At 35.1% G+C, this 22523-nt stretch overlaps 1 protein-coding gene across 16 annotated transcripts in view; it reads left to right on the plus strand.

Annotated features, from left to right (window-relative positions):
• The window catches only part of CADPS2 (calcium dependent secretion activator 2), a 439469-nt gene that overhangs the window by 5723 nt on the left and 411223 nt on the right, over window positions 1-22523 (plus strand). For all 16 annotated transcript variants that reach the window (XM_031665933.1, XM_031665918.1, XM_031665925.1 and 13 more), the window contains one exon: window positions 15904-16017. In XM_031665933.1, the coding sequence (XP_031521793.1) occupies window positions 15904-16017 (114 nt within the window). Of the gene's footprint in view, window positions 1-15903; window positions 16018-22523 lie in introns of those variants that run through there.

The raw sequence follows: 22523 nt of genomic DNA on the forward strand, positions 1-22523 counted from the left end.
AATTTGCCCTATGTGTTGATATTTTATTTACTTCATGTAATTCCTTACAATATGCAAACAATTTTAGTGCTAAATTATATTTTTAATTGTTAATGTGTAACTTTAATTTCTCTGTTGAGGTTATAAATGTTTCTCTTACCTTATTGCCAAATTTCACAGTGTTATCCAGGTACATTTCAGGGATTTATAATACTCAGGATTTCAGAAAGCTCTTCCAGAAAGTATGAGAATGTGTTATTTATCTGTTCTTTGCTGTAGAAATAATTTTGAGTTATTCTATAATTTAAAATATAAGTAGATATCTTTTTAGGGTAAACAGGGTTTCATAATAGAATTTTGTGCAAGAGAAATTAAGAAAGAAACTAATGTTAGGTAATGTCTTGCAGTATGAAAAAAATTCAGATCCACTTTAGCACAAAAATATTTAAGTTTTTCTATTCTATTTATTCACATCCTAGATTATCTTTCAGTTTTTAGCTTCCCGAATTCGTTTTGAGTGTTCTTGAGTTTTCTTGGACATCTGTTTTGTGAATTCAAGTTTCTCCTATAAAATGGAGTGGATAATGCTTCTAAATGCTAATGGAGAGTAACTAAGGACTCGCTCTTCTTCAGGTTGACCTGGCCCTGTATCTATCAGTGTGTGGGCAGCAGATGGGAGGAGCCAAAAGCATACCTTTTACCAATAGACTTAGGACCAAAATGCGTATACCATAGCCTGAGTTACACAGCATTTCACTGTATAGCAGTCTTGTTAATATGTTTAGTATTGTGTAGACTTTCTCTTTGGATCAGTGTAGCATGTGGCAGTGTGTGGGATATGTGGTCACTAATGAAAGGCAGTGTGCAGTGACCCTTCTCCATCCTTGTGGTTTCTGTTGGCTGTGGAGACTTGTATGTGCCATGTGTATTGTGAGACCCTTTCCATGTTTTTTTGAATTACTTTAATTTCTTATGATATGTCAGTATTCCGTTACAAAAAGTTATTCTTGTAGGTTTTGACAAAAGGTCATCATTTACATTCTACAAGATTCAGGGAGGTTGTGTGTGAGGGAGAATTGTCCTGGACATCAGCTGAAGGAGATCAAGCTTTCAGTTTCCACGAAACTATGCTCAGTCTTCTACTTAGTGGAATAGATGCATAAACTTTAGGGGGTCTTTATTTCATTACCCATTCCTTTGACATGATTTTTAAAAATCATTATTTCTAATGAGAAATTTGCATAGATGTTAGCATTTTAGATTGTTTTCCAAGCAGACAAAACATAAAGACTCTTAGGAAGCACCCTGCACTTTGGGAATCTGAGGATGGAGGATCCCTTGAGCTCAGGAGTTTGAAAACAGCCTGGGCAACATAGGGAGACCCTGTCTTTACCAAAAAACAACAAAGAGAAATGCCTATATCTTAAAATATGATTCATAATTATACAAACCAGAAAATGAATCTCCTCATATTTCTTTATCATGAGTGAAAGCCTGATTTAAAAATTGATTTGAGTCTTAATCCTGTGTATCCCATATATTTATCTTTTTGTTTTATGTTGGTCCAAAAAATTTTTTAGGTGTTCAGCATTCTGCTGTTTAAGTCTAAATCTACTCACTGAGCTCTCCCCAGCTTTTATAGATTTCTTAACTCATAATTACCATCTCCAGAAAAATCCCAAACCTATAGCTGAATATCAGACTCCTTCAGAAACTTTAAAACTATACAGCTTTCTAGGCCACTCTTTTCAAAATTCTGAAATAGTAGATGTGGGGTAGGCTTTTTGTACCTGCATTTTTAAAAAAAAGCTCTTCAGGGATTGTAATTAGCTGGCTTTGGGATTTGTTCACTTGTTCTTCTTTAAAAATGATCACACATGTCTCTTAGTGTCATCTCATCTATTTGTCTGGTTTTAGTCTTGCACAGGATGTCGAGTTCTGCTGTGGAAATTTCCTTTGAGCTGCTTTTTCAGACAGCACTGAAAAGATTAAGGAATTGGAGCTGACTGGAGCCAGGAGACATTATTAAGTCCTAAGAGACAAAGGCATTATAACTGGGCATAGAAACAGGACAATCCAAAGAACAAAGGAAGATGTTGTCAAAGACATAGAGAGGAGCGTCAGAAGACACAACACAAATGCAAATATAGGTTGCCCATTATATTTGAATTTTAGGTAAATAATGGATACTTTTTAGTATATATCCCAAATATTGCATAGGACATATTTATACTAAAATTTTATTCTGCACTGATGATAAAATAATTACACAAAAATGACATATTGTTTACCTGAAATTCAAATGTAAATATAAATGGGAATTCTGTATTTAATTTGGCACCCCTATCTGATGTGAAAGAAGGGCCATGGCATACTGTTGAGACTCAGCAGTGTAGCATACAATAGTCATTCAACTAAACTAGCCCCAGAAGAAGGCTTTATTTTAAAATAGATTTATTTTTTAGTTTGTTTATTGTTTCCTTGATAATTACTTGAATGACAGCTTTGTAACTGATCGAATAAACTTCCATTTTCTTGTCCCTCTTCCTGAGAGAATTGTATAGTCTTTTTTTTTTCCAATCTCACAGGTGAACGGATGTGCTAAAAGTTTGCCTTTTCTTATTAGCAGCATTCTGTATGTGTAATCAGAATTGCTTTTAGAATTAAAAATCTGAAGCACATATTTATGTCACCCTAATGTAGATATCCAGTTTTTAAATGCCAATCCTGAAGAGGGCTTTTATCTGTTTAATCTTCACAAATCCTTGAATTTGCTAATATAAATTTGTTAACAATGATGTATTGAAGGTAGCACGGCATTTTTGCCAGCTAAATTTGGTAAGGTTAAAGAAGGTAATAAATATAAAATGATTTTTATTATAAGGGGAGTAATAAGATTCTTGCATTTTATGTCCCTAAATACATGAATATAAATGCAATAACTAATCAATGTAATTTAATTTACTTGAAATGAATTATTTTAAAGTGGGTTTCAGCTTATGTTTCTGTTTTAGGTATTGAGCAGAATTTTGTTATTTGTTAGGGAAATGTCAAGTTAGCTATTAGAAGGTGGTAGTCTCAGTGTTTTAGGTACAGTTTACTAGCTCAGGCCTCCTTACTGGATAGGCCAGGACACAGCAACAGTGCTAGTTGCCTACCCAATGGCCATTCTCTAGCTACCCTTCTTCTTTCACAAATCCTTGGTTTTATTCAGCTATTAGGTACCTGTTATTATACAGAGATGACTGGGTTCCTCTTGAGTCCCCAGAGTGAATCTTGATTGGTCAGTCATGATATTCCATTTCCCTTACCCAGTGTTTTCTTTAGGAATGCACACTTGAATCAATTCTTCAGTGATATGTGGGAGAAAATATGATAGAAAGAGGATGCTGATTCTGGGAGAATTTTCTCCCTTTTTTTAAATTTTAGAATAAAATTGTTTCCTTCTTCAGTTTTTGTTTATTGTTGTATGAGGATGCTTTGCACAGTGTTAATGTGGATTTCTTTGGAGGCAGTAAACTTGAAGACAAAAGCTAGCACGTGGAGAATGTAGACAGGTGGAAAAGGCCTGGGACCTGAAATACTTCACTTAAGAGTTAAATTAACTAACTCTGGAACTCTTTTACTTTCGGACTTTTTGAGATATCTGATGATAATCCCCCCGCCCCCCCCCCCGACCCCTGCTTATTGTTTAACAGGGCATTTTGAGTTGGAGATTCTATTACTTTCAGTGAAAAGCATCCTAGCTACATTAAAGGTATAAAGATAGACCTTAATATTGATCATATTGAAAGTCTGCTATTCCTTATCCTAGAAGGATGGTGCACAAAGATGATGAGCTGAAAGTCCCTTGCCTTCTGCTGCTGCTTTTCTTCTTTTGCAGATAGCCACTTCTCATCCATGTAATACCTGGTCAAGAAAGAAAGCAAAACCTTCAGACATTTCTGAGGAAAGTAATTTAATGTCATATTTTCTTCTTCTGAAAGCAACTCTGTTAAACCACTTACCACCTACTGGAAAAGGCCATTGTATGGCATGAGTTGGTCAGCATCTTTAAGCTTTTACAATGACTCACAGTTGTCTGCTCCTGAGGCTGTCCGAATACTTTGTGATAAACATAAAGTCACTGTTTCTTGCAGATATGGCTTCAGCATATGGAACTGTGCCATGAAATGCCAGATGGTACGGAGGCACAAAGTTCTTCCTGCCTGAGAGCAATATCATCTGCAAAACAGAGCTACCCAGGCTGCATCTCAACAAAGAAATCCTTTGCTGTTCTTTTGGCCTCATTGAGTCTGTCCATGAACTTATTATTTGGACAACATACAGCTATCTTAGAATTCTTTTCTTAGGTTTTGTCTGCTCCCTCCTCTTCACTCACGTGCTTCAGTGCTAGAGACTTTGCTCAATGGTTATGACAAGATACATTCTTCAAGAAGTAATAGTGAACGGTGAATTTTCTTCTACTATAGATGATTCACACCAGCAAACACTGTACTTAAGGTGGGGTATATTGAAGATTGGCATCTGCGTTTAAGAAATCTGAATCTTAGTAAGGAAAAGGCCACATAAGCAAGTGACAGATGTATGTATGAGGTACAGAAGTGGCACAAAGAGGATAGGATGACATAATTTGGGGGCAGCAGGAAGAAGGAGATTTCTTGGAGGTATCATCTGAATTAGGTTCTAACAGATGAAAGGGTATTCCAGGCAGAGGAAGCAAACAGTGTGTGCAAAGGCAAAATGAGCATAAACGACATGAATGGGATGGTGTTTTGAAGGTAAATGGGGAGGAGAGGGGCTTTTACCTGTTCAAGCTGATTAAATCATGTGATTGGCCCCAAGCATAGCCAGTGGCTAAGAGCATATCAGTCAGATGTAGCTGGTTCTGGCCCCAAATTTTGTGAACTGGGTAACTTTCTTAAATTATCTAGGCCTTAGCTTCTTCATTTGGAAAACACATTGAACCCACCTTATAGGGAGGTGACATTAAAATAATATATGTAAAGAGGTTAGAATTGTGCTGAGTGCATTGTAAATGGTCAATAAATGTTAGCTATTATGACTCGCTGTTACATTAGTCATATATTAAGGGTGGTCAAGGGGGAATCATACTGTTTCTAAAGGATGAGCCCCTCATTATTTTAACTTGACATAGTCCACTAGAATTATTTGTGGAAAAGCATTGGGTAGAAATTTTCTCTGGCTTATGACAGGCTCTGTTTTTGATTTTGTAGGACAGTAAAGGGTCACAGCGTGTATTGAGCTTCCTTCCTTCCCCTGCTTTTTTCCACAGCACATGTCTGAGAAGACTTGTTTGCAAAACCTCCTCGATTTTGTCAGATCTTAACGGGTGGCTGGGTTTTGGGGAGAATGACTTTTGATTGCAATGAGAACTTCTCAGAATGGCTCATTAAAGTTTCTATTTCTCTTCAACTCTCTACCTCCACAGTCATCTCTCAGTTGCTGCTTGCAACAGAGATCACTCAGGCTGCTATTTGTGATAATTGGTTTACATTTGCTTTTGATGAGGTTATATTGTTAGTGGGGATCATTAGAGGCTATTATAATGGTCCTTTTCACTCTCAGAGAAGTTGGTGAGGCAGATGCTGTTAATGAATAAGAGAGTCCTAAAGCAGAATTTTGGAAGATAATGACCAACAAGACTTGCCAGTTTTTCTCTCTTAACTACTTATTACCATGTTCAGGGAGAGTCCTGTTGAATAACTCCTCGGCACTTACCTTGATTATCGTTTGTAAGGCTCAGGTGAATGAAGACATAGACTCAAATAAGAATACACCAGTGGGTGAGGGAAATGTAGTGACAGAGCAAGCTTGTCCGGCCCACAGGTGGCATGTGGCCCAGGATAGCTTTCATTGTGGTCCAACACAAATTTGTAAACTTTAAAACATGAAGGGTGTGTGTGTGTGTGTGTGTGTGTGTGTGATTTAGCTCATCAGCTATCGTTAGTGTTAGTGTATTTTCCATGTGGCCCAAGACAATTTGCTTCTTCCAGTGTGGCCCAGGGAAGCCAAAAGATTGGACACCCCTGTGATAGAGTAAAAACTGTGGATTGGGGTTCCGGAAACCTAGGTTAGGCTCCCAGTTCTGTGACCTAACTGGGTCTGTACCTTAATCTCTTAGTCTGTTTTCTTATCTATAATGTGGGGGTTGGGGGCATTCTTTTATTCTTTTTTTGTGGTTCTGAATGTTTGAAATCTGGTATTCCAAACTAAGAACGTATGTTAACTTGAATTAGCCACGTTTCAAGTGCTCAATAGCTGCATGTGGTTAGTGACCACTGTGTTGGACAACACAACTGTGAATCCACCTATTGTTAATTATTCACCAGCATCCATCTTAATTATTTGTTTTTGCTTGTGGCTTCTGCAATTGCTGAAATAAAATGGCCATGTATTTCTAAAATTACAGCAATTATAAAGCATTTAATATGTGTTAAGTACTTTTATTCTAGCATTTAATGCAACAACCCTATTACATGTCTATTGTTACTGTCCTTATTATGTAGATGAAGAACTTGAGGCACTGAGGTTAAGGGATCTGCTTAAGACCCTACAACTTGTGGCGGAATCTTGGATAAAAACAGAAGTAGTCTGACTTCAGAGCTCTTATTATTTCTTCTTCCCCATTAATAATATATAAGCTTACTAATTAATAAAATAGATTAAGTTATCTATGATAGACTTTTCTGATCCATTGTGGTGGGTTGAAATTATCTGGAATTTTTATTATTGCATGATAAACTGACTTTTTTTGTGAGGTCAGGCAAGCATGAGAATAGAGGATGTGGCTATCCTAGTAAGGAATAGTTTTATAGCAACCGACTGATATTTGCTTTCCCTTACTTCATTTATTCATTCTTTAAAAAAAAAAAATGAGGATATTCTATGTGCTAGGCCTAATCTGTAATGTTGGTTTTAGCCTGAAATCAGCAGGCTAAAACCAAGTTCTTAAATTAAAGCAGCTTTTGTTCTAATAGAAAGACTTAAAAAATAAGCAAATAAATGCATACAAGCTGTATACAACACATTGCATGGGGATAAACACCTTTTATTGAAAGAAGTCTGTAGCTATGAGGGAATCAGGGAATAATATGGTAATCGGAAAGAATATAGGCTTTGGGATCAAGATGCTGGTTGAAATTCTATCCCTGTCTCTTACTAGATGTGAGGTTAAGTAAGATCCTTAACTTCTTTGAGCTTAGTTTCATCCTTTGTAACAAATACAGAGAATTTTAAGAAGATTAATGAGACATGTTAGAAGAGGGCAAAGTTTCAATTATGCGGGATGAAAATGTTCTGGGGATCTAGTGTATAGCATAGTGACATAATTAATGATATATTTTATACTTGAAATTTGCTAAGAGTAGACCTTAAATGTTCTCACTGCTCCTATCACACACACACACAAAGATATAATAGGTAACTGTAAGATGATAGGTGTGTTAATTAGCTTAGTTTGAATTATTTAACAGTGTAACTTATATCAAAATGTTGTATACTTTGTATACCTTAAATATTTACAGTTTTACTTGTCAGTTATAGTTCAATAAAGTAAAAAAAACATGAAAAATGAGATCCACATGGAATGCGGTCAGGAGAGCATGGCAAGTAAACTCATGGAATAATTCATGGATTTAACATTTGGAGCTTAGCATTCACCAGCTCCCTGCCACTCGCTACCCCCACCACCACCCCCACGCCGACAATGCCATAATGATATGTAATTTTACAGAGGTTTGAATTGAACTGGGAGGTCAATGAGAATGTGGATTGGCATCATTCACTTAGTGCTGAGTGAGCCTAGACCGGCTTGGGGTCCATTTGTTCACCATGTAATGGGATTTTGCTCTTCTGTACTTAGCACTTAGTTTACATTTTATTATAAAACATATTAATATGGTGTTTATAAATTTTGGGCTTTTAAATTGTCCTGTCAACACTGTGTGACAGTGGAATTCAATTTGCCAAAATAACTGTTTTCAATCTATATCCGGCCAACTTAGGTGTTCACTGTTTGCTGGGGCAAGTTCATTGGATAAGGAGTTTTTCACATGAAATAGCATGGAAAAATGTTTTAGAATAAATTAAGGTGAACTTTAGTTGCAAAAAAAAAAAAAAAACACATGATAGTACCATGGTATTTTCCCTCTGGTTAGGTACAGTACCTCATTTGACTTTTTATTACTTTTTATTAGTTAGGACTTAATACCATATTACTGTTAACTGCATTTTACCAGTAAATCCTGTTAAGAGTGGTCAGGATGTATGGAGGTTTTATTTCTCTCTCATGTCAAGGAAGTTGGGAGGTAGGTGGTCTAGGGTTGCATTCCTGCTCTACTCTGTGGTGTGAGGCACTTTTTATCTTGCTGCCTCACCATCTTCATTAATCAAGGTGACACTTCAGCTAGCACATCAAATTCCATTCAGCAGGAAAATAAAAAAGAGAAAGAAGCAAAATGTGTTTGCTTCAGCCACCTGTTGTAGTTTCCTGGAAGTCAGGCATACATTTGCTTACATCTGGTTGGTCTTAACTTGGTCATTTGACCATGTCTATACCTATCAGGTGAACCTGGTATTTGTAGTGTTAGATGGGCATATTCACCATCCCAAATATCTGTGCTTATGGAAGAGGACAGGAAAGTTTCTTTGAATAGGACACTGATAATATCAGCACATCTACAGGATTTATAATGTATTAGACGTAGCTGGAGCCCCCTATTATTCTGATATACAGCTTGGGATGCATTGTTATTTCAAAAACATGGAAGGCACTGATGATTTTCCTTCAGTGGTTTGATGTAGCTGTTTTTGACAGTGTTGATAGGAAGGGAAGAAGAAAATAGTACTGATCCTTTAGCGTTTTCCTGTTAATATCTTTCTTTAATTGACAAACCTGAAAGCTATGCCTTTGTGCATTTTAAGAAACATCCATGCCTAGACTAAAGCCTTTTACCTGTTTGAAAAACCTTTCTCATTTTACTACTCTTTGACATGAGGTAAATGCACACCCACGCCCCAGTCCTGGAGGGACCCACAAGTTTTCTGCCACTTTGCTGTGGAATCTGTGACTACTTTTACTTGCTAGGATGTCACACAGCTTCCACTGTAAGTACTGAGACTCCTGATGGGAGTCAGGACAGGTCAGGACAGGCTCCATACAGCTATGGTTGCTAGGTTCCTGGGTTGCATATTGGCTGGTCTCCTGCTGTAATATAAATCCTGGCTTAAGTCTTTAGTTGATCCATGATTTAGAATGAAAAGGATGAAATCTAATTTGAATATGAAACAATACCTAAGAAACATGAGACACCTCTGAACCCTAGAATCTAAGTGTTTTTCTGGTGGCAGTTATTTTTCTTGTGGATGAAGTATCACAGCCAGGTCAGATTTATGAAATTTAGTTTTTTTCTTTTTACAAGGCTAATCTGTTGGTTGTATTTAGATGTTTGAAATGATATTTATGTTTTAGCTAAGTTTCTGCAATTTAGTTTTATATAGAATGCGCCTTATAAATTCCTGATAGATAATTTCTGCTGGTCAAATTTTCCTTCATATTTAAAAATATTTTATTCATTGATAAATATAGTAGTCAAAATTAAACATTAAAATTAACATTTTATGTTAATTTTAAATGAACATTAAAACATATGCTATGTTTTAATGAAACATATGCTAAATAATATTATTTAAAATTAAAACGTGCTAAATAATAATAAATCAACTGCCCCAAATAATATTCATTGATAGATTATGCTAAACTGAAGGAATATATATAATGGCAGGATTCAGTATTCTCTCCTTAATCCTGAACTGGTGAATACTTTTGAAATGACCTGGAGGAGACTATGGAGAATATATTATTATGTTAGTGATTATAACAAAGCTAAGAGAGCTCTGTAGTCATCGGGTGAAGGAATCAGAATTCTGAAAAAAATTCTTAACTAGAACAGTGTCCCAAATACATCTAGCAAGATGAAACATGGTTTACTGAGGCACATGTAAGAATGTTTTAGAAGTTTTTGTTGATTATAAGCACAATGTGAGTCAGTTGATGTGACTGCCAAGAAGAGTTAATTGGTTTTTAGTTTGAATTAATAGACATAGAATGCTTAGAATGTGGGAAGTGGCCCTCCCACTTGTGTCTCTGTTGGCCACACTATCCTCAGAGAATGGTGATCAGTGTATCTAGTACATTTTAAAAGGGACATTGCTATTGTAGTGAGTTTCATTTGCTTAATCTTATAGTTTTCCAAGTGTTTTCCTTTTGAATTTTTATATCAAAGGACATTATTATTATATATTTTAATTAGTTTGGTTTTTTTTTTTTTTTAGATGGAGTCTCCCTCTGTCACCCAGGCTGGAGTGCAGTGGCATGATCTTAGCTCACTGCAACCTCCACCTCTCGGGTTCAAGTGATTCTTCTGCCTCAGCCTCCCAAGTATCTGGGACTACAGGCACACGCCACCACACCCAGCTAATTTTTTTTTTTTTTCAGTAGAGATGGGGTTTCACCATGTTGGCCACACTGGTCTTGAACTCCTGACCTCAGGTGATCTGCCTGCCTTGGCCTCCCAAAGTGCTGGGATTACAGGCATACGCCACTGCACCCAGCTTGTTTAGATTTTTTAAAAAGCTATAATAGCAACTCTGCACATCTGTAAACTCAGAACTTATGATCCATTGCATCCAAGTATCCTTCATACTTAGTTTAATTTAACATGGTGATTTTTATGGCAAATTGGAATGTATCCTTAGGAGAGTACCCAGGATATTGGAGCGAACTGGCAAAATTTATTCCAAAAAAGAGAAAACTCATAAATCATTTTTTGTCCCCAAAGTCTTGAAATACTGTATTAAAGAATGAAAGTAACACTTAGTCTGTTTTGTCTTAGATAGTGTATAGTATAGTGTTGTGTGGAAGCCATAGGGACACTGATTTCAATTTTTATAATTGTCCTAAATTAGAATAGGATTCACTGAGGTAATAAAAGGATGTATGTATGTGTGTGTATATTAATAGGCCCAATTGTAATCTGAAAGTCTACTTTTGTAGATATTGTACAGATTAATGCATTGATTAGAATGTTGAATAGGATTTTTGTGGTTATTTTCTGACGATCTTGGTCTGAGCTTTTTTGAAACTCTCAAGACTGTAATATTTAAAAAAATAGACACAAAGTCAAAGTAAAATTTTTACCTGAAAGGAGAATTTTAAAAATTGGTGTGTTGTCCAGTCTCCATGTAGGATAGGATTTAAGCTGTTCACAGTGCTTCATAACTGTTTTGAGTTTCAAGATGTACAAAGCTGCTGTTACAGCTTATTTTAAATCTAAATTAATTAGAATTTATAAAGGGTTATTTCACTTGAAAATTCAAAATGAATAAAGTGCTCCATGTTGAAAAATCTCTTTCACCTTTATTTTCTGTCTGTCCAGTTCCCACAGCCATCCTTCTTCCCTAGTTTCTGTCTGTATATGGAAGCAAATTCACATCCATGTTATCTGCCCATTTGCTATGTGAGTGGTGACTTATTTTAACTGCTGTTCTATAACTTGCTTTCTGCCCCAAGATATTTTTAAAATATTTAAAATCAGTACATAGAGAACGTTTACATTCTTTCAATGCAATGACTAGTATACTACTGTTTAGATATGGCATAATTTAGTCTCCTATAATTGCATATTTAGGTTATTTTCCATGTTTTTGCTATTAAGAATTATGTGGTAAATAACCTTGTACACACGTTATTTTGCACATGTGCAGGTTTATCTGTAGTATTGATCCAATCCCAAAGTGGAATTGCTGATTCCAACTACATGTACTTTTAAAATGGTTTCTCATACAGTTTTAATTTGTACTCTTTTTGTAAATATAGGCTTGTTTTCATGGATTAAGACTTTTTTATCTGAACATATCAATTTTGTCCATTTTTCTGTTGGTTTATTTGTGATGTTCTTATCGGAACTCTGTCTATGCTTAGAAATGAACTCTTTGGGTAATGAGTTGCAAGTATTTTTTTTCTAGTTAATCTTTTCCTATTTTGCTTATGGTATTTTTTGCCTTGTAAAGTTTATTTTTAATGCAAATAAATTTATGACATTTCAATATTTTTCATAGAATTTTTAAAAGAAGTTTTAGCTTCACAACAAAATTGAGCTTGAGTGGATGGTACAGAAATTTCTCATATATATCCTGCCCCCACACATGCATAGCCTACACTGTTACCAACAACTGATCTTTTTACTGTCTCCATAGTTTTGCCTTGTCCAGAATGTCATTAGTTGGAGTCGTACAGTATGCAGCCTTTTTACATTGGCTGCTTTTACATAGAAGTATGCATTTAAGGTTCCTTCATGTCTTTTCATGGCTTGATAGCTTATTTCATTACTTGCTAAATAATATTCCATTGTTTGGATGTACCCGAGTTTATCCATTCATCTACTGAAGTTTTGGCAATTATGAAAAAAGCTACTTTAAACATTTGTGTACAGGTATTTGTGTGGACATAAATTTCCAACTCCTTTGGGTAAGTACCGAGGACTGTGATTACTGGATCATATGATAGAAGCGTATTAGTTTGTAAGAAACCATCAACCTGTTTTGCAAAGTAGCTATACCATTTTGCTTTTCCAGTAGTAAAGAATGAGAGTTCCTGTGGTCTATATCCTTGCCAGCATCAAGTGTTTTCTGTGTTCTGGATTTTGTTCATTCTAATGGGTTTGTAGTAAATCTCATTATTTTAATTTGCATTTCCCTGATGACATGAGGTGGAAAATCTTTTATATTATTTTAACACCATTCATTGAGTAGACCATCAACTACTACTGATTTGAGTTGCTATATAGGTGTTTTTTTTTTTTTGAGACGGAGTCTGGCTCTGTCGCCCAGGCTGGAGTGCAGTGGCCGGATCTCAGCTCACTGCAAGCTCCGCCTCCCGGGTTTAGGCCATTCTCCTGCCTCAGCCTCCCGAGTAGCTGGGACTACAGGCGCCTGCCACGTCGCCCGGCTAGTTTTTTGTATTTTTTTTTAGTAGAGACGGGGTTTCACTGTGTTAGCCAGGATGGTCTCGATCTCCTGACCTCGTGATCCGCCCATCTCGGCCTCCCAAAGTGCTGGGATTACAGGCTTGAGCCACCGCGCCCGGCCATAGGTGTTTTATAGTACATTTCTGATTGTGTTTTGGTATGTTTCTTCGATCTGCTCCACTGGTCTATCTCTTGGTATACAGTATGGTTTATCTTGATAATGCAAATAGCTTTTAGGAAACTCTGCTTTCTGACAGCTATCCTCAGTGCTAGATTTTAAGTTTAGTTTTCTTTTCCTGCCCCAATCTTGCCTATGTGAAAATGTAGACTTCCTCTTTATGCTAATAAAGTATCCATTTATTTGCTTTTTGTATGTAATTGTCATATTTGATCCATTTTATGTCTTAAATGTAACTGCAGTATCTTCTATTCATAAAAATGTTGAAGCCTGACATTTAGCCAGGGGCCTCTGGCATATTTTGTGAACTGTATCAACTTTGTTGGAGCTTCCAAGAAGACGATTTGCTCAAACCTCCTTTCCTTGATTCATATCCATGAATTTTCTACACCGTAATTACCAAAGAGTAACTTATTGTTATAATAGTGGAACTTAATTACTAATGATGTAGAAATTGCAAATATGGTAGTTTAGAAGAGTTTTTAAAGAAAAAAAAGTCTTTGATAAAATAAAATTAAATGAAAAAATACACAGGTTCTAGTTTTTTAAGAGTATGTATTTTATTTATCAAGCAAAGGAGTTGGCACAAGTGATCAGTAAGGTCTTCTTCAGTTCATTGTCATTCTTTGCATACATTTCCATTGCCATTATTTCACTTGACTTGCAAGGAGAAGCTCTTCTTGGCATTCCCAGAGCTTAGTAACTATAGTGCTCTCAGCTGCCTCACTCTCAGCAATTGCTGTCCCATTTCCATTTGGTCCCTTTTGTGAATCATGCTTAGAGAGCTAAAGTCATGAACTTAATTTGCGTTGCTAGTACACACACATATAAAAGGTCCCTGCTTTCATTTTCTTAACATTATAGAAATGGATATTGTAATATAATGATGATGTTCCTGTACCTTAGCTTGGTTAAGCTTCCTCTAAAATGAAGGAGATAACCTTAGTAAATAAATGGAATGGTCTTCTTTCTTCACTGCGCAGGGCAAAAGGTTATTTTTCCCCTGGGTACAATAGGACACTTTTTAATTTTTTTTTTTAAATTCTGTTACTCCCAGTTACAGTTTCTTTACAAACTGTCTTGTTTGAGTCCTAAATAAAACCGATTTTTTGAAAGAGCTTGTCTTTCTTATATTTGAATCGCAGTTTAATAAGCCTTTTTAACAGATTTATACTTACTTCACATCAGCCTTCTTTTTGAAGCCAAGTCATACCAGTTTAGTCTACCTAATCCTTTAATCATTTTATCCTCAGCATGTTTCCAGATGCTTCACATCCCTCTGTAGGTTCTAGAACTGGAATGAGTTTGTTAATAAAGTCTGATCAGGATCTAATGAAATGGAAGGATCATTTCTTTGCTGTTTCGTATATATTTTGGAATTTGTTGTTTTATCTCCAAGACTATGTTGTTTTCTCTCCAGCTAAGCATAAAAAAAAAGGTTCTGCGTTACCTGAGATCTAAGATGCTTTATTTCTAGTGAAGTACATGCCCCTGTGTGTGCAGGGCTTGGTGCCTAGAAGGGCTCTCTGCACTCGGCTTAGTGCTCTCTGTTCCTGCTGTCTTGAAATTCTTAATAATATTTTTACTAAAAAGCTCCTTATTTTTATTTTGCACTGGGCCCTACAAATTAAGTAGCTCACCCTGCTTGTAGTTGATGATTAGAGGACATGAATGATAGTCACATTTCATGTCTAATTCACCCTCTGTAATAATTATGGAAGCTACCCCCAGGGTAAGGACCCCTGGTTGTAAACTTCCCCAGTTGAGAGCATTTTCTCCTATGTGCTCAAAGACGCTTTCACTGCCTACCTGCTGCCTCTCTGTTCTCTTTTGGCTTTGTCTTCTTTGTCTTCTCCTTATTTATCTAAACTCAGTTGTTGATGTATGTTTGTTCACGAAATCCACATTTTCGCATGCAATGGTTGTTCTTTCCAGAGGGATCTTTCTTAGGGTCCATTCTGTCTTTTTAGTCTTTCTTCCTATTACCTCTTGTCCAAGGCATCCCTCCCTCATCTCTAAGCTCTTCTCTACTTTCTCTATTTAGAACAGCTGGAAATTTTGTATAATATTATTAATATTAACTACTAGTTACTTTCTTATCCAAATTTTAGATTTTCTCTGTCTCTATAAAGAAACTGGGATGGCAATTGTGAGAATTCTGGAAATTTGGGGTAGAAATTTGGATTCCACTTCCACATCAAGATTACGGAGTACATGAAATGACTTGGAAATGTTTTAAAGTCTAACCATTAGTGTCTGGGTACAGTGGCTCTTGCCTGTAATCCCAGCACATTGGGAGGCCAAGGCAGGTGGATCATTTGAGGTTAGGAGTTTGAGACCAGTCTGGCCAACATCTCTACTAAAAATACAAAAATTAGCAAGGCATGATGGCGGGCATCATAATCCCAGCTACTCAGGAGGCTGAGGCAGGAGAATTGCTTGAACCCAGGAGGTGGGGGCTGCAGTGAGCCAAGATTTCACCACTGCACTCCAGCCTGGATGACAGAGCTTGACTCCATCTCAAATAAAGTCTAACCATTAGTACAAGTAGTAGGATATTTTAGCTTTTACTTTTCTTTACTATAAAGTTAATTTAGGTGTGAAATCTAATGTACATACAGCAAATATGATTTTTAATAGTCATTATTTTTTCATGTACTGGCCAATTTATCTGCTTATTTTCTCTTTTTCTTGTAGCTTAACAAACAACAATTGCAGTTACTGAAAGAACGATTCCAGGCCTTCCTCAATGGGGAAACCCAAATTGTAGCTGATGAAGCATTTTGCAACGCAGTTCGGAGTTATTATGAGGTAAGTTTGAAGAGCTTTGTTTTTGACTTTCTGATACATTTTAAAGATTTCTATTATTTTTATGGCTTCCCCATTTTAAAGAAGCTTGCTGGTCTGACAGGAATGCTGTGAGTTTGCAACCTTTTTGAAAGCATTGTCAGTTCTATTTCACAATTGCAAAGCTCTAATTCCACAGCCTGGATTTGAGAGATAAACAGAATCGAAATTAGTCACATCTTATGAGGAGAAGTAAACTATTTAGAAAAATCTTCTGGCAGTGATTGATACAGCTGACTATAGCCATCTTTAGGTCCACATGTCTAAATTATCCTTTTAAATCTGGATTTCAATAGTAAATTGCCATCTTATGCAATTTTGTTCCCTAAGCTTTATAATAATTAAAGCTAGTAACTAATTTCAAGAGGATAAATTGAATTCTCTCTTCTTCCTAAAGAAATAACACTACCAATACCACCCTGCTATTTCTTCTGATTCTAGCTTGTGACTCAAGAATTTCTCTATAGTTTTCCTATGAGCACCAGTTTTCACACATGGTCATTAACTGCTTCAGTGAATTGCCACTAGCTGTTAGTTTAGAGAGTTCCCTTTTTGCCTAAGCGTTTCAGAGCCATTTGAGGGAATGGATTCCTTTCATTGTGCAGGTACTCAACAACTTTCAGCTGAAGAAGCATAGTATGCAAATATATATAAGACGAATAAACAAGGGAAAGTGTGGAGATACAATGGATCTGAACTTACCTGAGGCAAGAATATTTTTGTGTAAACATATTAAATAATCAGTAGTTAACTGATTGGATTTATAATAGTGATGGTATACATCAGAGGTTAATTAATGCAACTCTAGAGAAGTTTACTTTCCCCCAAGCCTCAGCCTATTGAATTAAATGAAATAATGGAAGTTTTGCTGACTAAATATGTATATGACATAAATCTAATGTCAAGAGTGGGTATGTCCAACTGGACCTTGACTCAGAATATCTTAACAAGTATAGGAGCTCAAAATTTTAACACATATAGGACCTTAGATTTCCCCTTGTAAGAGTCAGAGGAAGATTTCATCATGTAAAATTCAGAATTTGAATCTTACAGTATTAACTGTAAATTTCTATATTTGCCTCATGTACTTAAACTAAAGAAAAGCCAAAAGTCTGTATTTGGGATGAAGGAAATGTAGCTCAGGGAAGTAATCTGTATAAAAAGATAAAAAGTTTTTAGTGAAACAGTAGGCTCATGTTTGGTTTTGATAAATGCCCTGCTGTATTCTAAGATGATAAGGTTAGGGAAACTGAAATTGAGTCAGCAGGGGGATGAGGGAGTTCTTTGTACTATCGTCATAACTTTTGTGTAAATCTAAAAATATTTCAAAATAAGTGAGTTTTTAAAAGTAAACATAATATGATGTGGACACAGTTTAGAAAAAGGCACACATTTCAACAGAAAAAAAAAGGTACACAAGCCGTGCTAATAAAAATATTGTAACTCCAGTGAAGGAGAGAGTATCCCCATTGTGTTCTACATGAGGATTATGTTCTCTTCTGGGTACCGTATATGAATAAAAAATGTGCACAAATTTAGGGTGATCAGGTTTGAAACATACCTATGTAAGTTGAAGGAGCTGGGGCTGTTTGGCCTATAGACAGATTGGGTTTGTGGTGTTGTATGTAATCCCAAGAGTAAAACTAGGGTTTAGTTGGAAACTGAAGTGGGGAAGATTTCAACCTAATATATCTAGAGTTTGGTTGCAGTGCCCCAAAATAGAATGGACTGGTTGAATATAGCATCACAACTTGATTCTAGTGGCCCTTCACAGTCATCTGGGAAACATACTACAAAAACAGGTCCTGGGGTTCTGTCTCAGACTTTCTGAATCAGACTTACAGAATTCATGCTTTTGAAAGCTTTCCAGATGATTCTCTTAGAATTGGTGGATTGCTAACCAGTGGAATTAAATGACTACCTGCTAGGATTGTTACAGAAAGAGATGTAAGCATTGAAGAGGTGGTTTGACTTGGTGACTGAGAGTTTTCTATACTTTGTTCATATTTCCAGCTAGTGTTTAGTTGTGAAACTATATCTAACTTGTCTTTGTGCACGTCTCAAAGTGGTGCTAAGATTTGTGATGCTAATTATGAGTCTGCGTTCCTGAGGTGCATTTGTGGAGTTACTGTTTTCTAGGTAGTACACAATTGGTACACAACAAACTCTTGAATAAATAAATAAATAAATTTAGTTGGAAAAATAAGGTAGAAAAGTTGCTTTTCAGTTTTTTTCCCAAAAAGCCTTTCATTTTTTAGAAGTATATTTTGCATATTTTGCTGTGATCATGATCTTTATGTTTTATTTATGTATTAATACTTTTATATAGTAATTTTTATAGTTTACCAGAAAAGTCTTAACTTTTGTTCTTTCAATATCTCTTTGCAATAAACAGTGGAAATATTATTACCTACACTTTACATAAATAGAAATTGAAGCTTACAGAGATTAAATGACTTTTCCAGTGTTATATATTTGGTAAGCATCCAAGATAAATGTGAATCCAGATTTTTTTTTTAAAGTATTTCTGGCATGCTATCATTATTTCACAGTTGCCATTTTGAATATACCTATGTCAGGTACTGTGGGCACTTCAAAATCTATTAGTAGTCTCAGACATCAGAGAAATTAAAATATATTTAAATATATGTTTATATTTTAGAATAAATCTTATAAACAAGATAATTATTCCCATCTTACACATGAAGTTAAGTGACTTGTGTCCAAAACTGCATAGCTAATTAAAAGCAGAGCTAAGAACTTCAGACCACCGCAATTGACTAAAAGCAGACTCTTAGGTTCCATACAAGACCTGTTGAATGAGAATTTCTGAGAATGGGGCTTCAACATCTGAATTTTGAACCTGTGCCTTGTGAACAAAAGTTCTCTGAAAAGGAATTTCATTTAATTTTGATTTTTAATTTATTTTGAGACAGGGTCTCATTCAGCTGTCACCCTGACTAGAGTGCTGTGATGTGATCATAGGTTATTGTGGCCTAGAAATCCTTGACTTAAGCAATGGGCTCTGATTTTATAGTGAAAGATTTTGCACTACGTTTCCAGTCAGGTCCATTTATGGAAATAAAGGATTCAAACTTGCTTATCTCTGATTGGTCAACACAACCAAGTTCTGATTGGTTGGATATAACTGGGCCCTGATTGGACAGGGTAGGTGAGTTCTGATTGGTGGGTTCAGGTGGGTTCAGGTGGGTTCCTGAAGTCCCAAAGTTAAATGGAGGTGTGAATTTTCAGGGAACTCAGAGTAACATGTATGACTTCTAGTCAGCAAATGGCTACTTTACTCAATTTGAATGTAAACCTAGTTAGCCACTTGGGATCCATCTTGAAGGATTGGTTCTTTTGGGATCACATTTGTTCACAGCCTTGATAATTTTGATTCGCATGGTCATTTGAGAACCATATTGATACAGACTTTATAACTTCTAGAATGTGTGTTCCATGGCAGAGCCATTTCTGTATACCATTGTATCCCCAGTTTAGCACACAAATATATTCAGTGAATACTTGTTGACTGAGTGAATGGGTATTACAGTATTTATTACTCTATCTAGAAACTGTATATTTTGGTCTTGTTTTTATTCTTACTTTCTCCATCATTCTCTTTATCTAAAAGTATTACTTTTGTATTGTAATGAAATTTCTTTTGAATATGATTGTTCTTAGTTTCATGATTTTGTGTTTCCTTGAAGATGCTAGATACTTATGAAGCATGGTTGGCCTTTCATGTTCTTTCTAAACTAGTTATTCTGTGATTCTGTGATTCTTTGTGGCTTCTTATATCATTTGAAGTCTATGTTTTCAGGGACGTTATATATATTGTTTGCTGTATGCAGCTGTTTTGAACTATTAATAACCTTTAAGTGGTCATTTGCTCAATTATTATGTTTACTGTCCTTTAGCTGTGATAGCCATTTCTGACTCTGTATATAATATGTATTTTACATCGCATATATAATGTATATTGAAGGATTGACTTGAAGGATTATATAAAATATAATTATATGTAATATATAATTATATATAATATATAATGTAAATACATGTAATTATATATATACATAATATATATTATACACAAATATATATTACAAAGACACCCCCACCCAAGAAAATAGCACATAGAAATACCCGAAAAGATCTAATCCTGGAATATATATTATATTGTTCAATAATATATATATGAACAATCCTAATAAATGTGTATTATCAATTCAATTGAAAACACACCTTCATACTCTTAGTATATACATTTTCCCAAAATCTGTTTGCTATTATTTTTCTCTCTCAGCTTTATGATTGCTATTTCCTGAATAACTTTTGTGAGTAGCCTTTTCCATCTTGATTGTAGGTCTATATAGTCTATAGACAATTACTCCATCTAAAAAGAAAAAGAGTTATCTGTCTATTCTTATAGTGGTTGTACCTTCAGATACTTGGTTTACTTTAATACCTGGGATCTCGGTATGAAACCCAAGATATATTTCTGTTTCTCCACATTATTTGACAAAATTCATTTCCTCTTGGTACATTTTTTTAAGGGAAATAATTTCTTTCAACTAGATTATTCCAGGATTAGATCTTTTTGGATATTTCTATGTGGTATTTTCTTGGGTGCGGGGTATCTTTGTGTATGTATGTCAGTTATAATTAGTATTTACTATGAATACTGTTCAACATGTTACATAAAAGCATATACTGAGGAATAATAATGATTTTTATGTAACAATATAATTTATATCATATATTTAATAAGATGCCCTTAAGTATTATAAGTAACAAGAATAATAAAGAAATATGTTTGTGAAATTTCTTCAATATTCTCACACAGTTGGCATAATTAAAAATTGACCCAAATATCTAAACCGCCTAAGTAGGCAGACATGATGCTAGAGGGACAGACCAGAATAGGAAGAGAAGAAAGAAATGGCAGGTAGCATACCTAACTACTTAATACAAGTTGGCAGTTATAATCTTGATAATTTTATGGTTAATAATCGTTGTTTGATTCTGCTGTACTTTCATCTTTTTTGTTAATTGAAGGGATTTTTTTTTTCCCCTCTTCACTTTTTTTTTTCTTTAAGCATCTCATTGTCTAAAGGAAGTCCTGAAATGGACACAAATTCTACAAGTGTTTGCTCTTCGTTTTTGACCAATTTTTTTTGGTTTTGGTCTATTTCTTTTTTAATTTAGGAAACTTCAGCTGACTCTGCAGATGGGTAAACATAGGTTTATTGCAGTTTGTTACTTTCCAAGCTGTTCTTGTCATCAGATATCTGCTTCTGTTTCACAGAATTCAGGTGCACTTTATCCAAATATAACAAATGACAATGTGATTTGTAGTGGACATGTGGAAAAGTAAATGGTCTTTCTCTTGTAGATTTCCAAAAGACAGTGTAAGTTGCTGACTAGCTGCTTTCAGCATAATACAAACTTTCAAGTTCTGCTATTGCACACAATGTGGATGCTAGAGCTTTTTTAAAAAAATTGTGACTTGGGTTTGTTCACAACTTTTCAGAAAGGATGTATAGTTTTCTTATTGTTTTCATTTGTTTATGTTCTATTTTGGTCCCAAAGAATAAATGAGAGTTAGAGATGTATTTAGTCTTTTAAAAGTTACCAAAAAAGTATTAAAATAAACTTTGTTGCTGCCACCCCCACCCCCACCACCATTTGCTGTTCAGATTTCCTGCTTTATAATGGGACAAATTCTTTCATTCCTTCAATAAACTTTAAAAAATTATTTTCAATAGTTTATTATAGTTTATTATGAAATTTGGAGAAAAGTACTCCCAAAATGGTCTAATTCTGGCCTTTTTTTTTTTTCAAAATGTCTTGAATTTTGAAATTCAGAAATTTTCTACTTTGATATTATGTTAAGAACACTTTTTAATATAAGTAGTATATGTTTATGTTGGATAATTTAAGGAATATTTAAAATAAGAAACGTTTTTGTCATCCTAAAACTGCTCTAAAAATAGTATATTATAAAAAGAGAGAAAAAGAAAAATACCACCTATATAATTTCAATAGCTATGGCAACCCCTTTTAACAGTTTGGTGTTTCTGTTTTGTATGTATAAAACTGGAATCTGATTTATATGACATGAGCCTTCTTTAGTATCAGATATTCTCTATAAACATGGTTTTAAGTACATGCATAATAGATCATTGTGTGCTTGTATCTAAATATTATTTAATATCCTGCTTATTGTTAGACACTTATGTTTTCATTTTTTACTATTAAAAAGTAAATGCTGAAATAATTGTGCATATTGCTAAATTTATTATCTCGGATAAATTTCTGCAAGTAGAATTACTGGGTGATAGGTGATGAGCACTGCTTAAGTTCTTTATACAGATTATCAAATTGCCCTCAAGGTAGTAACAGTTTTTTCTACCGTAACCATATATGAGTGCTGTTTTTTTTCTTGCACATTTGGTATTATCATA

Source organism: Papio anubis, chromosome 4, assembly GCF_008728515.1.
Source record: "Papio anubis isolate 15944 chromosome 4, Panubis1.0, whole genome shotgun sequence".
NCBI classification, from domain to species: Eukaryota; Metazoa; Chordata; class Mammalia; order Primates; family Cercopithecidae; genus Papio; species Papio anubis.